At 49.6% G+C, this 15,521-nt stretch overlaps 6 protein-coding genes across 6 annotated transcripts; 4 read left to right on the top strand and 2 right to left on the bottom strand.

The window, feature by feature from the left end:
* Positions 1–50: 50 nt before the first annotated feature.
* P174DRAFT_437884 (uncharacterized protein) lies at positions 51–1,407 on the bottom strand. Its single transcript, XM_024826410.1, has 3 exons — positions 1,167–1,407; positions 594–650; positions 51–390 (listed from the first exon to the last, which is right to left on the bottom strand). Exons 1-3 carry the CDS (start codon positions 1,209–1,211, stop codon positions 331–333), a joined length of 162 nt encoding a protein of 53 aa, XP_024688021.1. The 5' UTR covers positions 1,212–1,407; the 3' UTR covers positions 51–330.
* On the bottom strand, positions 1,305–5,146 carry P174DRAFT_48293 (phosphatidylethanolamine N-methyltransferase). Its single transcript, XM_024830735.1, has 4 exons — positions 4,666–5,146; positions 1,973–4,556; positions 1,825–1,915; positions 1,305–1,742 (listed from the first exon to the last, which is right to left on the bottom strand). Exons 1-4 carry the CDS (start codon positions 4,844–4,846, stop codon positions 1,686–1,688), a joined length of 2,913 nt encoding a protein of 970 aa, XP_024688020.1. The 5' UTR covers positions 4,847–5,146; the 3' UTR covers positions 1,305–1,685.
* Positions 5,147–6,466: 1,320 nt separating this feature from the next.
* Positions 6,467–8,097, top strand: nbp35 (Fe-S cluster-binding ATPase). Its single transcript, XM_024828716.1, has 2 exons — positions 6,467–6,786; positions 6,853–8,097. The coding sequence occupies exons 1-2, from the start codon at positions 6,705–6,707 to the stop codon at positions 7,806–7,808; spliced, it is 1,038 nt and encodes a 345-aa protein (XP_024688019.1). The 5' UTR covers positions 6,467–6,704; the 3' UTR covers positions 7,809–8,097.
* Positions 8,098–8,641: 544 nt separating this feature from the next.
* P174DRAFT_500919 (pepsin-like aspartic protease) lies at positions 8,642–10,671 on the top strand. Its single transcript, XM_024831000.1, has 3 exons — positions 8,642–9,513; positions 9,574–10,337; positions 10,394–10,671. Exons 1-3 carry the CDS (start codon positions 9,116–9,118, stop codon positions 10,519–10,521), a joined length of 1,290 nt encoding a protein of 429 aa, XP_024688018.1. The 5' UTR covers positions 8,642–9,115; the 3' UTR covers positions 10,522–10,671.
* A 181-nt stretch (positions 10,672–10,852) lies between these two features.
* On the top strand, positions 10,853–12,680 carry P174DRAFT_437880 (putative cofactor for methionyl- and glutamyl-tRNA synthetases). The gene is made up of 2 exons (XM_024826409.1): positions 10,853–11,808; positions 11,867–12,680. Exons 1-2 carry the CDS (start codon positions 11,163–11,165, stop codon positions 12,496–12,498), a joined length of 1,278 nt encoding a protein of 425 aa, XP_024688017.1. The 5' UTR covers positions 10,853–11,162; the 3' UTR covers positions 12,499–12,680.
* A 164-nt stretch (positions 12,681–12,844) lies between these two features.
* On the top strand, positions 12,845–14,440 carry P174DRAFT_437879 (2,3-butanediol dehydrogenase). Its single transcript, XM_024826408.1, has 6 exons — positions 12,845–13,075; positions 13,127–13,160; positions 13,227–13,475; positions 13,529–13,615; positions 13,689–14,168; positions 14,228–14,440. Exons 1-6 carry the CDS (start codon positions 12,992–12,994, stop codon positions 14,353–14,355), a joined length of 1,062 nt encoding a protein of 353 aa, XP_024688016.1. The 5' UTR covers positions 12,845–12,991; the 3' UTR covers positions 14,356–14,440.
* The last annotated feature ends 1,081 nt before the right edge of the window (positions 14,441–15,521 follow it).

Genomic DNA, 15,521 nt, shown 5'->3' with positions numbered 1-15,521 from the left:
TTTCTCCTCTTCCTCTTCCTTCATCTTCTCTATGCTAGACTGCCAACCAACTAAACCTCCGATGATGAGGCTTGGGGTGTTGATAAATGTGCATCAGCTTCTAAACCGCCATCTACTCAAAACGACCTGATACTTACTTACTCACTGTAAGTCTGCCTAACCCACCTCCCTGTCAATCCGCACCCTTCATGACGAAATTGATTTCCAAAATCTTAAGTTCCGGCGACAAATAAATGGGCTTGAACAAACATGCATCACCATCTGATCAAAATTCTAATCCACATTTGCTGTCAGCTCGTTTTGCTCCATGCAGTCTCGCTGACCAATTCATCAGACAGGAAATTTCCATCTAATCTCGGATAACTCGCAACTCTCTGTAGGCCCTGTTAGGTATGTTTTTGCTCACTTCCTCGACAATTACACTGCCCATATTCTTTTTCGTGATGAGAGACATTTTTTTCAGTTCTGCTTCTGTAAAAACCTTGAAGAAGACAAAATACCTTACCAAAAACTCCTGATCATTTTGAAAGATTCTACTTGTCCTTTCGATCCACTGATGTGCTTGATCATTCGGATTGCTGACAATCTTGAAGAAATAGAAATTGTACAACTGCAACCCAAGCACAACTTCCTGGCATTACTAGTAATAGGTACAGTTCCTTCTCCCTAATCTCATATCACTGCCACACACAATCCTTTTATGATGACAACTAGTCAATCCATTCAATGATCTCCCTTGGAGAACCGCCCCTCGAGCCCGCAGCTACCGGCAGCGCAGCACACTTGGAGCACTCCGATCCGCCTGTTCAACTCCCTTATACCGGACTTTCTCTTCGCTGTATTTCTTCTGAAATCCGCTGGATTGAAGGGATGATCGGTTGTGGAGCACTGAACAGCGGGCTCAATCGTTATGCTCCGTGCTGAGACCTGTCGGTGTGCTTGCTACGCTTGACTTGTGCCAACGCCTTTCACCCGACTCATCGTTCGTTTTGGATGATCTGACGTGGGGAAGAACTTGGCAGGGGATGGGATGAATTTACCGGCTTGGCTGATCAACACCTTGCTGCGAACTCTTTACGAGTTTGCCTTTTACTTGAGGTGTCCCGTTGTGCTGCTGCGCTGTCGAACTCCATGTCAGCTTAAGATGCCTGCTGACCGCTCTGAAGTTGTAGGCTTTTCGTCAAATCATACTCGGTAGTTAGAATAGACATGCTTATTAAATCGAAACCTATCCCATACAGGGAAATTCCGTCCACCAAAACTGTTAAACACGAATTCTTCATTCTCTATGGTATATATACATAGTGCCACTGAATATGTACCATGAAATTATAACCCCCTTCAGCTTCTGCTGTCTCAACCACTCGAAGTAATGTATGCTTTGCACCGTCAATGTACTCTCGTCATCGTGGCCTGTATAATCTTCTTTTCTTTTTTTTAATTTCCTTCAAGGTTCATCTTTAGCGTGCAGAATGTGATAGAGAATCCCAGCACTGTGAGCAGAATCAAAAGATATGACATTGGCAATAAGCCTGTCTATCAGAGCTTCCATCGCTCATCCAAATATAAGCTACAAAAGGCGAACAGGAAATGGTTTGCGGATTGTCAAGCTAGGAGACATGCCATGTCTCCACTTTTTCTTTCTCGAGTTTTCTCTCCGTTCCACATAGATTCTCATTTTCAGGTTACTCTTTCCCTTCAGTTGGTGTCGTTGCACCATTCCTGGTCAGACTATAGGGAGCCTGCACGATGTAATATTCGAAGTCAGCTTCAGCGGCCTGAAAAATAGGCGGTGAGGTATGGATGAAGCAGAGGACTACATACCAGGACCCTTTTTGCATTGCATATCCTCCGAGCGAGATTGTGGACATTGCCGTCGGCTTTGACAACCTCAGGAGCGAATTCGATACCAAACCTTCGCGAAAGCATTAGTACGACCTCCCCCAGAACTCACGCAGGAAAATCAACTCACATTTGATGAACCGCGAACACGACTCTCTTGGCATACTTTCCATCACGTTCGACGAGACTGCCAAAAGGCTCATCCACGGTTTCCGGCGCGATCTCGGGATCTCGATCAAAGCAGTTACGCACAACGGGAAACAGGCTTATCTCGACTGAAGTAGGGTCCATCAGTGGGATCTCATCCTCATCAAACCGACTGATACGAATCTCAAATGGTCTTGAGATAGCCATAACATTGTGTTTGCCATTGTGATGGTACCGGAACTCGAAGACACCCTGAGTCCAAAACAGCTTATCACCAGAGAAGATAACTTCACCGGAAGCAAGATCGCGGTTTTCGTTGTCTTTGCGTTGTGCGGCTGGTACGACAATATCGCTGCTCACGATTCCCTTCTCGCAAGTCAAATTGTCGTACGAGCCCTCGTTGACCGCAATCCATCTCCCTTGAGATGAGACGCGCGTGACTTCCCGAGAAGTGTTGTCGGTGACTCGATATAGACCAATCCAATCTTTCTTGCTGTGATTGAGCGGAGCAGTCCACTTAACCTTGATGGGTGAACCATACTCCAAGACCAAGTTCTTCAGGTCGCCGCGTCTGTCAAGGGGCATACGAGCATCGGCACCCTCCCTACCGCTTTGATCGTTGTCATTGGGAGACAATGAATCAGTGCCTTCGACCTCCAAGGAGTAGTCACGTAAGTCATAGCCAGCCAGGTCTTCATCGATGCGAGAGATAGTCACACGAGCGGGATACTTTTGGAACAGAGCTGATGTGTCTTTGACAAACGTGTTGACACCCGCAGCGAGCTTCGGACGAGCAGTGTCAATGAGTTCTTCGATGAACTCGAAAGACTCATCAAACATCTTGTCGACACTTCCATGCAGCTGCTGTAGAGATGGAGGCAAGGATCGCTTCAAACTCTTTGTCAGGCCAGCATCTCGTCGCAGGCTTTGGCCATAAAGCTTCTGCATGTGAGGACGCTCGACAAATTGGATGAATCCCAGGCTCAAAATATGGCTCATCAGGGCAAGGAAAGTGACAGTACCACTGCTGGTGATAAGGACAGCACCCCAAACCCCTGCCAAACCCAGAACACGCTCAGGGTTGTTCAGGAAACGGTAAATGCCGTCATACGTCAATTTGGGCGATTCATCAAAGAAGAAATCTCCGTAGAACCAACCAAACTCTCCAAGAGATTCGTAGATGCTGACCGATGTCCAGATTTGCAAGGCAATGAGCCCTGCACCCAAGACATGTCTGAGCAAGACGAGGCCATAGCCCCAATCCGCTGGAAGACTGTACATTTTCCAAACCGCGGCAATGAAGCTCGCGTAACACATGACCATGCTGATATGATAAGTGCCTTTCCATTGACTCCAGGCCTCCTGAGGGCTTTCGCCATATTTTACAAAGTGTCGAGTCCAGGCCTTACAGTTCGACTGACGGTTGAGCACCAAGCCGATACCGACAGAATACCAGATTCTCCAGACTGCCGCGTTGGCCACAAAGAGGAACTGGAACCAAGGAGTTGAAGGCGTCAAGACCGTGAGGGCGAATACGAGAAATTGAATCAGTATGGAAGAAGTATCTATCGTCCGATACAAATCCAGGTTCCGAAGGCCCAAGAGGTTGTGGACTGATGGAGGTGGACCGCTTGAATAACTTGGCGCATGGGGCACTTGTTCATCAACGGAAGCTGGCGCGCTGGGCGAATCCGGTCTCTGAGGGGTGATAGATACATTTTCCTGATCGATAGTTCGCTTTCGGGGTGGTGGCGGGTTATATGTCTTCTCGATGTGCGGATTCTCGACGAAGACCAGGAAAGCGAATTGTGCTGCATGGGCGAGAATAGAGATGAACAGGACCTTATAGCTCGCCGCCATTAGCGAGATACCGTAGTATCCAGCATAACCGACCGAGTACATCGGATGAGGTGCCATTTCGAAGACACCGTCAAAGGTCAACTCCTGGTCGATAAGAAAGAAAAAGTCTCCCCAGTACCAGGCGTAGTCTTTTACCACTCGATGCGCGTCTAATTTTACCCACAGGTTGAAGAGCACTAAGACGACGCCTGCGGACCACCGCAAGACAGTCATCAGAGGACCCTCATCAAGGGGATGTTGGCTACAGGCTATCGCAAAGAGGCAATAGGAGGTGAAGTCGCACATCAAGATCAGATCGACAAGTCGTCTGAAGACGAGCCAGGTGTTGTACTCAATTGGAGCATCTTCGAACGAATAGTCAGCTGGGATCTTGGTCTCCAATTCACGTTTAATCAACTTGTATAGGTTAGCATGAGGATTTTGGCCCTTGGCCGGATTCACGAAGATCTTGGTCTTCTCCGCCCAACGGACGAGCGTTCTGTGGTTCGACTGGTGATGAAGCAGCCATCCGATCCCAGCATTGTAGGCACCGCGCCAAAAGAGGTAGATGAAGGCAAAAACGGGCACTTTGGCACCGGCGGGAAGTCGCCATAAGAGAAGAATATGAGCAGCGAGAATGGCTAGAACGATGACGTCTGACAGGTTCTTTGGTTCCGATGGTGATAGTAGTTGAGAGACCATGTCGTGCGTTTGAGGCACCGTAAACACTATTGAATAGGTTAGTTAGCGGAGAGTAACCCGTAGCACCCCAAGTTGAGAGCCGAAAAGGCGTGTCATCTACTCTTAATTTTCGGGCGAGACTATCTCATCACGTACCTTTACCATCAGGAGTCCGGCCGTATGTCTTCTTTCCTTTACCGGCTTTGTCCTTGACCTCACCTTCACCCGTGGCTGTTAAAGCCTCGAGACCGGGGGCCGAGCTGGACTGAGAGGCCACAATCCTCTCGCGAAGTCCATCATCTGCCTGATGAGCGCCTGTTGAAAGGCCACGATCCATAATTGCGTGTAGCTCTCTTTCCTGCGTGGGAAGCGGCAGCGGAAAATTGTTATTGTGGACAGATGGATCGAAAAAGTCACAGGTGCAGAAGAAGCATGTGACAGGGAAGGAAGGGTGGGTAGTGTCGGCCACAACCCATGTGACGTTTTTGTTAGTGTTTCAAAATTGGATAGATTTCGCACCTCAACAACAATGCTCAATGGTCACTGAACAACTGGAGGAAAGAGAGAATACGCAAAATATAAACAAAAGAAAAGATAGAAAATGCTTGTGTTAGTGACAGAGCGGCGGAGCTACCTGCTATTTATCGTTTACCCATACGGGGTATAGCGGGGAGAGAGAGTAACCTCATATGTCTAAGGACGAGACTAAGTAGAGCTGTCGTTGGGGAAAAGGGTTACTTAGCGACCCAGACCCATTGAGTGGGAAAAGCGCCAATCACAAGACGTTGGTACAGTCTCTTAAAGGGAATGAGGAATGGAGCAGAAAGAGAAAGAAGGTCCAACGCTCTTAAGGAACTCAAAACAATTTCTTTCGCAAACATAGTACATCCTAGTAGCCTCGGTGTTGACGAGGGAAAGTCAAGCGAAATTATATCAGATGGGATACGGTTCAGGTCACTCTAAAATAATCTTCAGGCTCGTGGGTTATTCCTTGGATACCGATCCGTCTGAGCGACGACAATTTCCTTACCTTACTACTCGTGCTTCGTCGACTATTCGCTTGCTCTGCACATTGAAAAGCATATTTCTCTTGATGGAAAAGCCATCACAATTGAGCGGTAACGGCGGGTGCATCGAATACTACATTTCACTGGACAGCATTTCCCCTGTCAATCCTGAAATTTCAGCCATTGAAGCAGGTAAGATGCAGGTAGTCTAGATTATCGCCAATCAATAATTTCAGCGATTCTTTCAACGTTGAAAGGGAAGCATATGCAATGCATAAGATATGCATGATGTTGAGGGGACCTGATTGGCACTATGCCTCCTGCGGCACACAGACACGGCCTGCAGAAAGAAGGGAATAGTAACTGATATGCTGATAGTTGTAGTTTTGTAAGAGGACTGGGTCCTGTAGAGATCTGCAGTGTCTCTAGTCAACGACAACCTGCGGATATTTGCAAATCGCGCCTTTAATCGAAATGGGTCAGCCTTCTGGCTGTCCAGTTGGTGGATAATGATTGTGGTAGGCCTGACTTTAGAGTGGCACGGCCAGAGGAGGCATGATAAGGTTCTGACAACCCTCTGCATTATCGATAGGTATCTATTCTCCTTGTTCAAAAGCAGAGGATCGTTACAGTCATACCCCGCTCCTGAAAAGATGGACAGACTGAACTTGCAAGCATCCTGCTGCATACTCTGTAGGCATGAGCAAATCGACTTTATGAAAGTTACATTGATAGTTCAACTCTCCCTACAAAATGCGGCCATAAATTGGAGAATATATAACTGTTCCTCTCTGGCTAGTCCACTAGGGAACACTCAACTGACTACCGCGACACATATAGATCTTGATCCTTGTCTATATAGTTATAGTATGCCACTCACTGCTCATCAGCATAGTAATGCCAGCAATAATCACAATGATAGTCCATGACTGTCCATCTACCTAGATATTCAGCATCCTGCAGGATCTATGATTAATCGATCTTATCGCGGGGCGCTCCGACACCGCAGTGGCTGGATCCTGAGAAAACCACCCCGCGCCAATCGCCACCAAGACTTTGTCATCCGATAATGGATTATCAAGCAGGCGATCCGCCACTTTTTCATCAAAGAAAGCTTCCTTCTGTGCAAACCAATTTGACACACCTATCTGTCTTCATATCTCTTAGAAGAAGCTGGTCTTCACAATAATGGCGCCGTCTGTGATGGAGCCGGTGGCAGCGTTCGATGTGCCAACCAAGGTGGCGCCGAACCTCGTTGCTCCGGAACCAGGTATGTCTTTCTAAGCGGCAAAAAGTCATGTTTTCTTTTACCCTTGAAGATGGCTAATTCTTGCAGAGCACTGCCCTGGACCCGAGTCAGAGCAAGCAGGAAAAGGCGATGCCTGCGCTGGTTGTCCCAATCAAGCCATTTGTGCCTCTGCGCCCAAGGGCCCCGATCCCGACATCGCTATCATCACCGAGCGTCTGTCTCAAATCCGACACAAGATCCTTGTACTATCCGGCAAAGGCGGTGTCGGCAAATCCACATTCTCCTCGCTCCTTGCACATGCATTTGCATCGAACCCTGAATCCACCGTCGGCCTCTGTGATACGGACATTTGCGGACCCTCCATCCCCAAGATGATGGGTGTTGAGTCGGAGACAATTCACGTCAGCAACGCAGGCTGGAGTCCGGTGTGGGTGACCGATAATCTGAGTGCAATGAGTATCCAATTCATGCTACCGAACAGAGACGACGCAATCATCTGGAGGGGCCCAAAGAAGAATGGAATTATTAAGCAGTTTCTGAAGGATGTAGACTGGGGCGAGTTGGACTACCTGATTGTCGATACGCCGCCTGGGACTTCGGACGAGCACTTATCGGTGAACTCACTTCTAAAAGAGTCTGGCGTGGACGGAGCGGTGGTTGTTACGACCCCTCAAGAAGTATCGCTTCTCGACGTCAGGAAGGAGATTGATTTTTGCCGCAAGGCTGGCATTCGTATCCTGGGCCTAGTCGAGAACATGCGGGGGTTCGTCTGCCCAGGATGCTCTAATACATCGGAGATCTTCCGTGCTACGACAGGAGGTGGCAAACGACTGGCTAAAAAGATGGGCATTCCATTCCTGGGTTCAGTTCCTCTTGACCCAAGAGTTGGAATGGCTTGCGACTACGGTGAAAGCTTCGTGGACAACTTTCCGGACAGCCCAGCGTCAAAGGCCATCAAGCAGGTTGTACGGTCGGTTGGTGAAATGCTTGGCGAGGATCCAAATAAAGTGCTTCCGCCTGACGATAATGATATGGTGGAGTGATTCATATTTCGGTCGTCCTGCTTTGCTTCTACTGTGCGGTGCATTTGAGCTGGAATAGCGTGCATTGTGAGTTTCTTGACTACGGCGTTTTGGGCAAGCATGATTTGATACCACCATTTCAATATGAGGCATTCGCATGATGAGAGACACTCATTGCTCTTACCAACGAGAAGGCACCGGACATCAGCATTCGTATAAGGCGTGTAGTGTATACTCGTCTCGTTCTACACCTGCTATCTAGGATCCACACCATGTATATCTGATAAGCGACGCTATCGATTGTAGGCACCAACTTCACTCTGCAAATGTATGGCACATTCGTCAGTTGGACTCGAGTTATGATGGGTGTATGTGATCTCTGCAGTGTGCGTTTTTCATGAATGATGCCGTGTGATTGGAAACCGACCAAGGGACAGCGCTTATCTACGTAACAGCTCTCCAGCCGATTGCGCTTGACAGTCGATTGTCCCGCGAATGGATGAATGTAACACAGGTCTTTTTCTAATGGTGATCCATCAACCTTCAGTTCTTCACAGCCCCTTACAAGAAAAAAAAAGCCTACCAGTACGTACGTATTTTGACCGCCTTCTTCGACTCGGTCCACCGTTTCACTATCCCTTGGCGATGGTGGGTGACTGGTTTGACTGGTCAGCACAACCTGCGACTGCCCAGCGCCTAGGCGTTTCACCTTCAGGGCAAGTCTGTTTCGGCAACGCTGAATGGCTCATGATTTGCGCCAGCAACTGTCAAATCCAGCCTGTCGAGTCGTGTTGACTGTGTCAGGCAGATGAGGTTGCTTCACCACCGACTCCATATGCATGGCATGGATTGGCTGCTTTCTCCGTTCAACTCAGGTTTCTTCGCCTGAGTGGGCCGACTTACCAACATGGGAGCTATCCGCGCTCTCGGCAGTTCTTAGCTGAGGCCTGAAGCTCAGTTCAACTTTTAATGCTCCGTCGTGATTAGGGCCTCTGAGGTCTTTATTATGATGGGTTTTGCCCTGAGGCCCTCTTGACAATGAACTAGACCAAGTCATTCACTTCTCCGTCTTTCTCTTCTGCCCGACAGCTCTTTTGGCTGTTTCTCTTTCCCTTCATTTGTACCTTTTCAATATTCTTTTTGTCTTTACAATATTCGCAGGTGCCTAGGTCTGGACTTGGGCATACGGAGTACACGCTCTTTAATTTACTTCCGGCTTGATCTCTGTCTTGTTTGGAGGCTTTCCACCTTCAGCTGTTAGAAGCAGCAAATACGATCATTGATTTGAAGACTGGAAAGTCTCGAAACACAGGCAGTATCGGGCCAATATGCATTCACTACAGTCTTTTCTCTTCCTGCTGCTCCTTGGCTACGGTGTGTTCGCTGCACCAACGTCGCCACGAGCTCAATCTCAGGGCAGGTCCTTCAAGGTTGAGCGGATCAAGCGTGGAAACTCCATTCACGGTCCGACTGCTCTACGCAGAGCCTATCGGAAGTTTGGCATAGTTCCTACGACCTTTGGCGTCGATCTGTCGGACTTTGAGCCTTTCAACACGACATCTATCTCAGGCACCGCTGCCAATCTACTTGTAACCGACGCCCAGGAGCCAGAGCAGACCGGTGCAGTCAGTGCGCAATCTGTCCAGAACGATGCTGCTTTCGTCAGCCCTGTGACGATCGGTGGGCAGAAAATAGTGATGAACTTTGACACCGGCTCAGCAGACTTGTAAGTACATTGATTCGAATCACTCCAGCGACAGAGCTTACTGACTGGCGATTTCACCAGCTGGGTGATGAACACGGAGCTTCCGGCGAGTGCTCAGGTCGGCCACACTGTCTTCGATCCTTCCAAGTCGTCCACTTTTAAGAAGATGGAAGGAGCTACTTTTGAGATCAAATACGGCGATTCGTCTTTTGCTAATGGTGGCGTCGGAACTGATACCGTTGACATTGGTGGCGCAACCGTTACCGGTCAAGCGATTGGTATCCCGACGAGCGTGTCCGATTCCTTCGTGGAAGATACCTACTCGAACGGTCTCGTAGGCCTGGGCTTTTCGTCCCTCAATACAGTCCAGCCTCAGCAGCAGAAGACGTTCTTCGACAATATCGCCGACAGTCTGGACGAGCCAGTCATGACGGCGCATTTGAAGAGCGATGGTGTCGGCGAGTACGAGTTCGGAATCATTGATCAAACCAAGTACCAAGGCGACATGATCAACGTGACCGTGGACTCCTCGGGCGGTTTCTGGCAGTTCCAGTCGGCCCATTACAAGGTCGGAGATGGTTCTATCCAGACCATCCAGAATACTGCTATTGCCATCGCTGATACCGGCACTTCATTGATGCTTCTCGATGACACAGTAGTAAATGCCTACTACGCGCAGGTCAAAGGCGCGCAGTATGCCAGCAGCGCCGGCGGTTACATCTATCCCTGTGGTACTGAACTGCCTAATCTCGCGGTTGCTGTCGGCGCAAAGCACTTGGCGACGGTACCTGGCACGTTCCTGGATTTTGCAGAGGTTGGAATTAACAAAACGACGGGACAAACTGGTAAGACGATCGATCTTCGCGTACGAAAGTTCATGTACTGACATGTCACCTTGTAGTATGTTTCGGTGGTATCCAGTCCAACCAGGGCACTTCGATGCAGATCCTTGGTGACGTCTTCCTCAAGGCTTTTTTCGTCGTCTTTGACCTGCGAGGCCCATCTATTGGACTTGCCTCGCCCAAGTAGTCTGACTGCTTGTTGCCAAAAATGCAACATCTTTTAGATGTTACAGCTGGCTCCATATTCGTTCTGTATATCCTTACAGTTAGACTGTCTCCATAGATCTAAATAATACACCGCAACTTGGTTTCCAATATTGCAAACTGGAATCTGCCGTCTGTCGAAGAGTATGTCATTCGATATTATTGCAGACAGCGTGCATAAATAGTTATGATTATACTTGGATGACTCAGCTGACACTGAGTCATCCAGCCCTAGCTTAACTAAGTTAGTAAACTAGGGGGAAAAGAAAAAAATAAAGGTAAAAAGAGACTAACCGGATGCAGTCGGTCATCGACACCGCGGAAGCCCAGAAATGCTGTAGCAAGACGAAGTCTGACAGTATCTAGCCAAATCCAATTGTAATCAGCTCTTTTATCAAGTCAATTATACAAGGATCCCATCACTCTAGGGATCTGCGTCTTAATCAAGTTGAATTTCCTCAAGGTTTCCGTGACTCTGACGGGGCCGCCAGAACAACAGCCCCGCGGATCAGTCAACCCTCCAGATTATTATTACTACGCCTGAGGCCGACTTCTGCTGCCCCTCTTCTTAACTTCACCACCTCGCCTCTGTCCTCCTTCGCCGTTCGTCGCCCGTTCGCAAACATGGCTATCAACTCTGCTCCCGAGTCTTCTCTCCTCTCCCTCCTCTACCGCTCGTACCCCGCTGCAGTTTCTCCCGACGCCACAGAGCTTGATCTTCTCCATGCCTCGCCCAAAATCTTTCCTCAGACGACTTTCTCCGTTGAGGAGCAGGCTTCGATCAAGCAATGGCTAGACACCATTTCTGGTCTTCAGAATGCCTTGACTAAGGACGACAAGTCCGTGGTTACGGCCATCCTCCGACAGCTGAACACTCACCTCGCCGCGCGCACAACTTTGCTGGGAACCAAGCCGTCCGTTGCTGATATCACCGCTTACGCTCTGCTCGCTCCCGTCGTTGAGAAATGGACCCCCGAAGAACGCACAGGTGAGCAAGGACACCATCATATTGTGCGTCACATCGATTTTGTGCAAAATAGCCGCCTGTTCGCCCTCCAGATCCCCGACGAGGAGAAGATCAGCATCGATGTGAACGACGTGCGGTTTGTTCCCAAGCCCGTGGACCCCAAGGAAGAGAAGGAGCGCAAAAAGAGGGAGAAGGCTGCGGCCCAGAACCCGGATGCTGGCAAACCTCTGGTCGTTGGACAGGGCAAGCCCGAGAAGGCGGCGAATGGCGGCGCGGTCGAGCAGGCCGCTGACTCCGCTGCTGGTGCGCCCCCAAGGTTAACAAGAAGGAGAAGAAGGAAAAGAAGGAGAAGGCGCCCAAGCCTGCTCCTGCGCCCGCTGCTCCCCCTCTCCGTCGCTCATCGACCTTCGCGTTGGTCACATCCTCCGTGCCATCAACCACCCCAATGCGGACTCCCTCTACGTTTCTACCATCGACTGTGGTGATGCTCCCGGCACCGAGAACACGTCGGTGGATGAGGAGACCGGCAAGACCGTGCGCACCGTATGCTCTGGTCTGAACGGCCTCGTTCCCCTGGAGGAGATGCAGAACAGAAAGATTGTTGCCGTCTGCAACTTGAAGCCTGTAACTATGCGTGGTATCAAGTCTACAGCCATGGTTTTGGCAGCATCGCCCCGCGTCGCCGAAGGCGAGGACTCGCACGCTGGACCCGTTGAGCTGGTCACCCCTCCCGCCGGCGCGCCTGCCGGTACCCGCATTGGCTTCGAGGGTTGGTTTGACGGCGAGCCCGAGAAGGTGCTCAACCCCAAGAAGAAGGTCTGGGAGACCTTCCAGCCTGGATTCACCACCACGGACAGCCTGGAGGTTGCGTTCGACATGAGCGCGGTTCCCGCCGTGCAGGGCCAGGAGGGCAAGCCGGCCCTGGGCAAACTGGTTGCTAAGACCGGAGGAGTCTGTACAGTGAAGTCTCTGAAGGGAGCTACTGTTCGGTAGAGAATTTACCGAGGAAAAAGTCCATTCTTCCTTTTGTCGTTCAATCAGTGGAAATGGTTACAAGGAGTGGTCTACGATTTCGTGCAGAGGCAGCAACATAAATAGCATTTACCCTCTTAGCATCAACAACAAGTCCAACGAGAAATGAACGTTTCAGTTTTCAGTTTTTCCCTCTTATTTTCCCTGCCGACTTCATCTGTATCTGCAAACACAGTATTCGAAAGCACCCAAGGCAATAAGGCATCAGTCACCCCGCAGACCCCTCTTACGAGCTTAGCCGACCCCTCACTATCTGCAAAGGACTGTTTGTAGAGTTTACCTTAGTCTCATGTCTAGGGAATAAATCAATCGTCTTATTACTCTTCGCGCGGCTTAGTTCCGCAACTCATTCTGCCGTATAAAAATGCAATTGGGAATCCCAATGAGCCAGTCCCAACAGAACTGATACAACATTAACACGCCTAAGCTAGAACTTCAAGATCTACACTTCACAATGCGAGCTGTCCGGTTCCATGGCCGCGGCGATATCCGCGTCGATGAGATTGATGAGCCCGTCTGCGGCGACGGCCAGGTCAAGGTTGCCAGCATCTCCTATTTGCTCTCCCAGCACGTAGACTAACATGGGTAGATCCGACCTGCCTTTGTAGGGATCTGCGGAAGCGGTATGCTCATCTTCGTTCTTTGGTGGTCTTGATCAGTCTGGCGGCGCTTGCTTACATGGCATATAGATCTACACGAGTACCTCGCAGGTCCCATCACAGTCCCCTCAACACCGCATCCAATCACGGGCGGGAGCGTCCCCGTCACCCTGGGCCATGAATTCAGTGGTGTGATAGAGGAGGTTGGCGCGGGCGTTTCACGACTGAAAGTCGGTGATCGCGTGGCTGTCAGACCGAATCTGTATGATGGGACGTGTGCGAGTTGTTTAGCCGGTTGGCGGAACTGTTGTCAGAATTTGGGTTTTATTGGATATAGCAGTGAGTGAGTTTCTGGGCGAATGAATAGAGATGTGAGGCTGATGTTTGAGCAGGCGATGCAGGGGGTTTGTCAGATCATGTTGTTGTAGATCAGAAGCATGCAATTCTATTGCCGGAGGGTTTCCCTCTTGATCTTGGAGGTGAGTCTATGGCTTTCTACGGATGATACAAGATAGAATCGGGTGATTAATTAACCTTGCGGTGCATATGCAGCCCTCGTCGAACCCCTTACCGTGGCCTGGCATGCAGTTAGCCGTGCCTCCGTCCGGCCCGACGACACCGTCCTCGTGGTAGGGGGAGGACCGATCGGTCTCGCTGTCGTTCAGGTCCTGAAAGCCCGCGGGATCAAGTCCATTATTGTCTCCGAAGTCTCCTCACAGCGTAAGCAATTTGCGAGACAACTAGGTGCAAGTGAGGTCTTTGATCCGCGGACGGATGGTATTGTGGCTTCGGTCCGCGCAATGACAGCAGAGGAAGGGGCAGCCGTCGCCTTTGAATGCTCCGGTGTGCAGGTGGGCTTGGACACGGCTGTTCAGGCTATTCGAGCGAGGGGAACGGTGACCATAGTGTCACTGTGGGAGGAGAAGCCGAAGATAGATGCGCTTGAGATCGTTTTGCACGAGAAACATGTCATTGGCGCTGTGATCTGTGACGATGGTGACTTCGAAGCTGTCATTGATGCGATCTCATCAGGCATGTTCCTTCTGCTATATGGGGTCCGATTGTCACTGGTTATGCTGACGAGCATATAGGAAAGCTCTCCCCTCGAGCGATGATCACGAGCAAGATCCTGATGGAGGACGTGGTGGCCAAGGGGTTCAAGGCTTTGGTTGACGAGCGGGACAAGCACCTCAAGATCCTAGTTGAGGTGTCTACATGACAAAAAGCCATCAAACAGCAAACAACCAATAGTCTAGACACCAGAAGCTCGCGATGAGCTGAATAAGAATCAGCCCATACTGCACAAAAAAGCAATTATCTTCCACATAGGTATGCATGGATCTAAGGGCGCAGCGCCATTTGGCCATAGCTTTCGGTAAAGCCCGATAGAACATCAGGCAACTTCAGGCTGACTGGCAGGCGCAAGTGATATAGCTCAGGTTCCGAATATTGGTATAGACACGTGTTGAATACGATTCGGTGCTGTTTGCAGTCAGACCAGTCCGGTAGTCAGCATGCATCTTCCCGACGATTTAGGTATTCCGAGGCGAGTAAACAATGCCTTAATCCATTCTTCATAGGTTATCTGAATCTTCGATTTATCGTGATCCTGCAGTTTGTAGTCCAACCTTCGATAGAATATCCCATGAGTCGGCACAGTATCCTAGAAGTTAGAATTCACTACTCACCCATGTAGTTCTAGTGTTCTACAGTTCTAGCTCTTGGATCCGACTAGGATAATCAGCCTAGACCGTTAATTCATCCCAGGCAAATCGGTAATAACCCAGAGTGATAATGTGCGTATTTGGTTGGCTGCATACGAACAGGCGTTCGACCGCGCCATTTGATGAGCAGCCAAGACCGCCACCGTCAATGACACTGTGCTAATTTTTGGACTAGTCAATTGGTGACTTGGTTGAAAAATGGTTCCTTATTTGTCTCATGCGTTGTTCATCGGCAGTTTTCACTACTTGTTAGTAGGACAGTTGCAGTTTAAGAGGTGGGACCGTGGAAGTATCATCTAGTGCATGAGTCGGACAGTTGGACAGTGCTCAGTACAGTTGGAGTTGTCATTCTGTCTGACAAGCGCCTGTCTCTATAGATCATCACTATTGGATATTATACTGCTTGAATTAGACGATGTCTCACCTCCACTGCAACTGATGAATGGACAAGTGTTGGGCTATGGAGAAGAAACCCTCCGCTTTCCAGAAACAGACAGAATCGCGCTATTTTGTACTCTGATACGACCATTTAGCACAGTTCTATAGATACTTTTATCCCCTCGCTCTCTTCCACAATGATGGAGGCCAAAACTCGGACTTTGAAGTCAAATCTATCACCGGTATCTCTTCTCGCTGCCAAAAGACTCAAACCCCCATCGTC

Source organism: Aspergillus novofumigatus (genome assembly GCF_002847465.1).
Source record: "Aspergillus novofumigatus IBT 16806 chromosome Unknown P174scaffold_1, whole genome shotgun sequence".
Taxonomy (NCBI): Eukaryota; Fungi; Ascomycota; class Eurotiomycetes; order Eurotiales; family Aspergillaceae; genus Aspergillus; species Aspergillus novofumigatus.
The sequence above is the reverse complement of the archived record's forward strand: the minus strand, read 5'-3'. Positions and strand labels throughout refer to the sequence as shown.

What these genes read in the sequence shown, in the direction of transcription:
- P174DRAFT_437879 (XM_024826408.1), top strand. Translation starts at nt 12,992, where the DNA reads ATGCGAGCTGTCCGGTTCCATGGCCGCGGCGATATCCGCGTCGATGAG. An exon ending in GGGTTTTATTGGATATAGCA is followed by an intron (nt 13,476 to 13,528) that starts GTGAGTGAGTTT and finishes ATGTTTGAGCAG; the next exon opens with GCGATGCAGGGGGTTTGTCA. An exon ending in TTTCCCTCTTGATCTTGGAG is followed by an intron (nt 13,616 to 13,688) that starts GTGAGTCTATGG and finishes GTGCATATGCAG; the next exon opens with CCCTCGTCGAACCCCTTACC.
- P174DRAFT_48293 (XM_024830735.1), bottom strand. Translation starts at nt 4,846, where the DNA reads ATGGATCGTGGCCTTTCAACAGGCGCTCATCAGGCAGATGATGGACTT. An exon ending in CCGGACTCCTGATGGTAAAG is followed by an intron (nt 4,557 to 4,665) that starts GTACGTGATGAG and finishes CCTATTCAATAG; the next exon opens with TGTTTACGGTGCCTCAAACG. An exon ending in GTGTTCGCGGTTCATCAAAT is followed by an intron (nt 1,916 to 1,972) that starts GTGAGTTGATTT and finishes GCTTTCGCGAAG; the next exon opens with GTTTGGTATCGAATTCGCTC.
- P174DRAFT_500919 (XM_024831000.1), top strand. Translation starts at nt 9,116, where the DNA reads ATGCATTCACTACAGTCTTTTCTCTTCCTGCTGCTCCTTGGCTACGGT. An exon ending in GACACCGGCTCAGCAGACTT is followed by an intron (nt 9,514 to 9,573) that starts GTAAGTACATTG and finishes CGATTTCACCAG; the next exon opens with CTGGGTGATGAACACGGAGC. An exon ending in CAAAACGACGGGACAAACTG is followed by an intron (nt 10,338 to 10,393) that starts GTAAGACGATCG and finishes GTCACCTTGTAG; the next exon opens with TATGTTTCGGTGGTATCCAG.
- P174DRAFT_437884 (XM_024826410.1), bottom strand. Translation starts at nt 1,211, where the DNA reads ATGTCTATTCTAACTACCGAGTATGATTTGACGAAAAGCCTACAA. An exon ending in ATTTGACGAAAAGCCTACAA is followed by an intron (nt 651 to 1,166) that starts CTTCAGAGCGGT and finishes AAGGAACTGTAC; the next exon opens with CTATTACTAGTAATGCCAGG. An exon ending in CAGTTGTACAATTTCTATTT is followed by an intron (nt 391 to 593) that starts CTTCAAGATTGT and finishes GCAAAAACATAC; the next exon opens with CTAACAGGGCCTACAGAGAG.
- P174DRAFT_437880 (XM_024826409.1), top strand. Translation starts at nt 11,163, where the DNA reads ATGGCTATCAACTCTGCTCCCGAGTCTTCTCTCCTCTCCCTCCTCTAC. An exon ending in GGCCGCTGACTCCGCTGCTG is followed by an intron (nt 11,809 to 11,866) that starts GTGCGCCCCCAA and finishes AAGGCGCCCAAG; the next exon opens with CCTGCTCCTGCGCCCGCTGC.
- nbp35 (XM_024828716.1), top strand. Translation starts at nt 6,705, where the DNA reads ATGGCGCCGTCTGTGATGGAGCCGGTGGCAGCGTTCGATGTGCCAACC. An exon ending in CCTCGTTGCTCCGGAACCAG is followed by an intron (nt 6,787 to 6,852) that starts GTATGTCTTTCT and finishes TAATTCTTGCAG; the next exon opens with AGCACTGCCCTGGACCCGAG.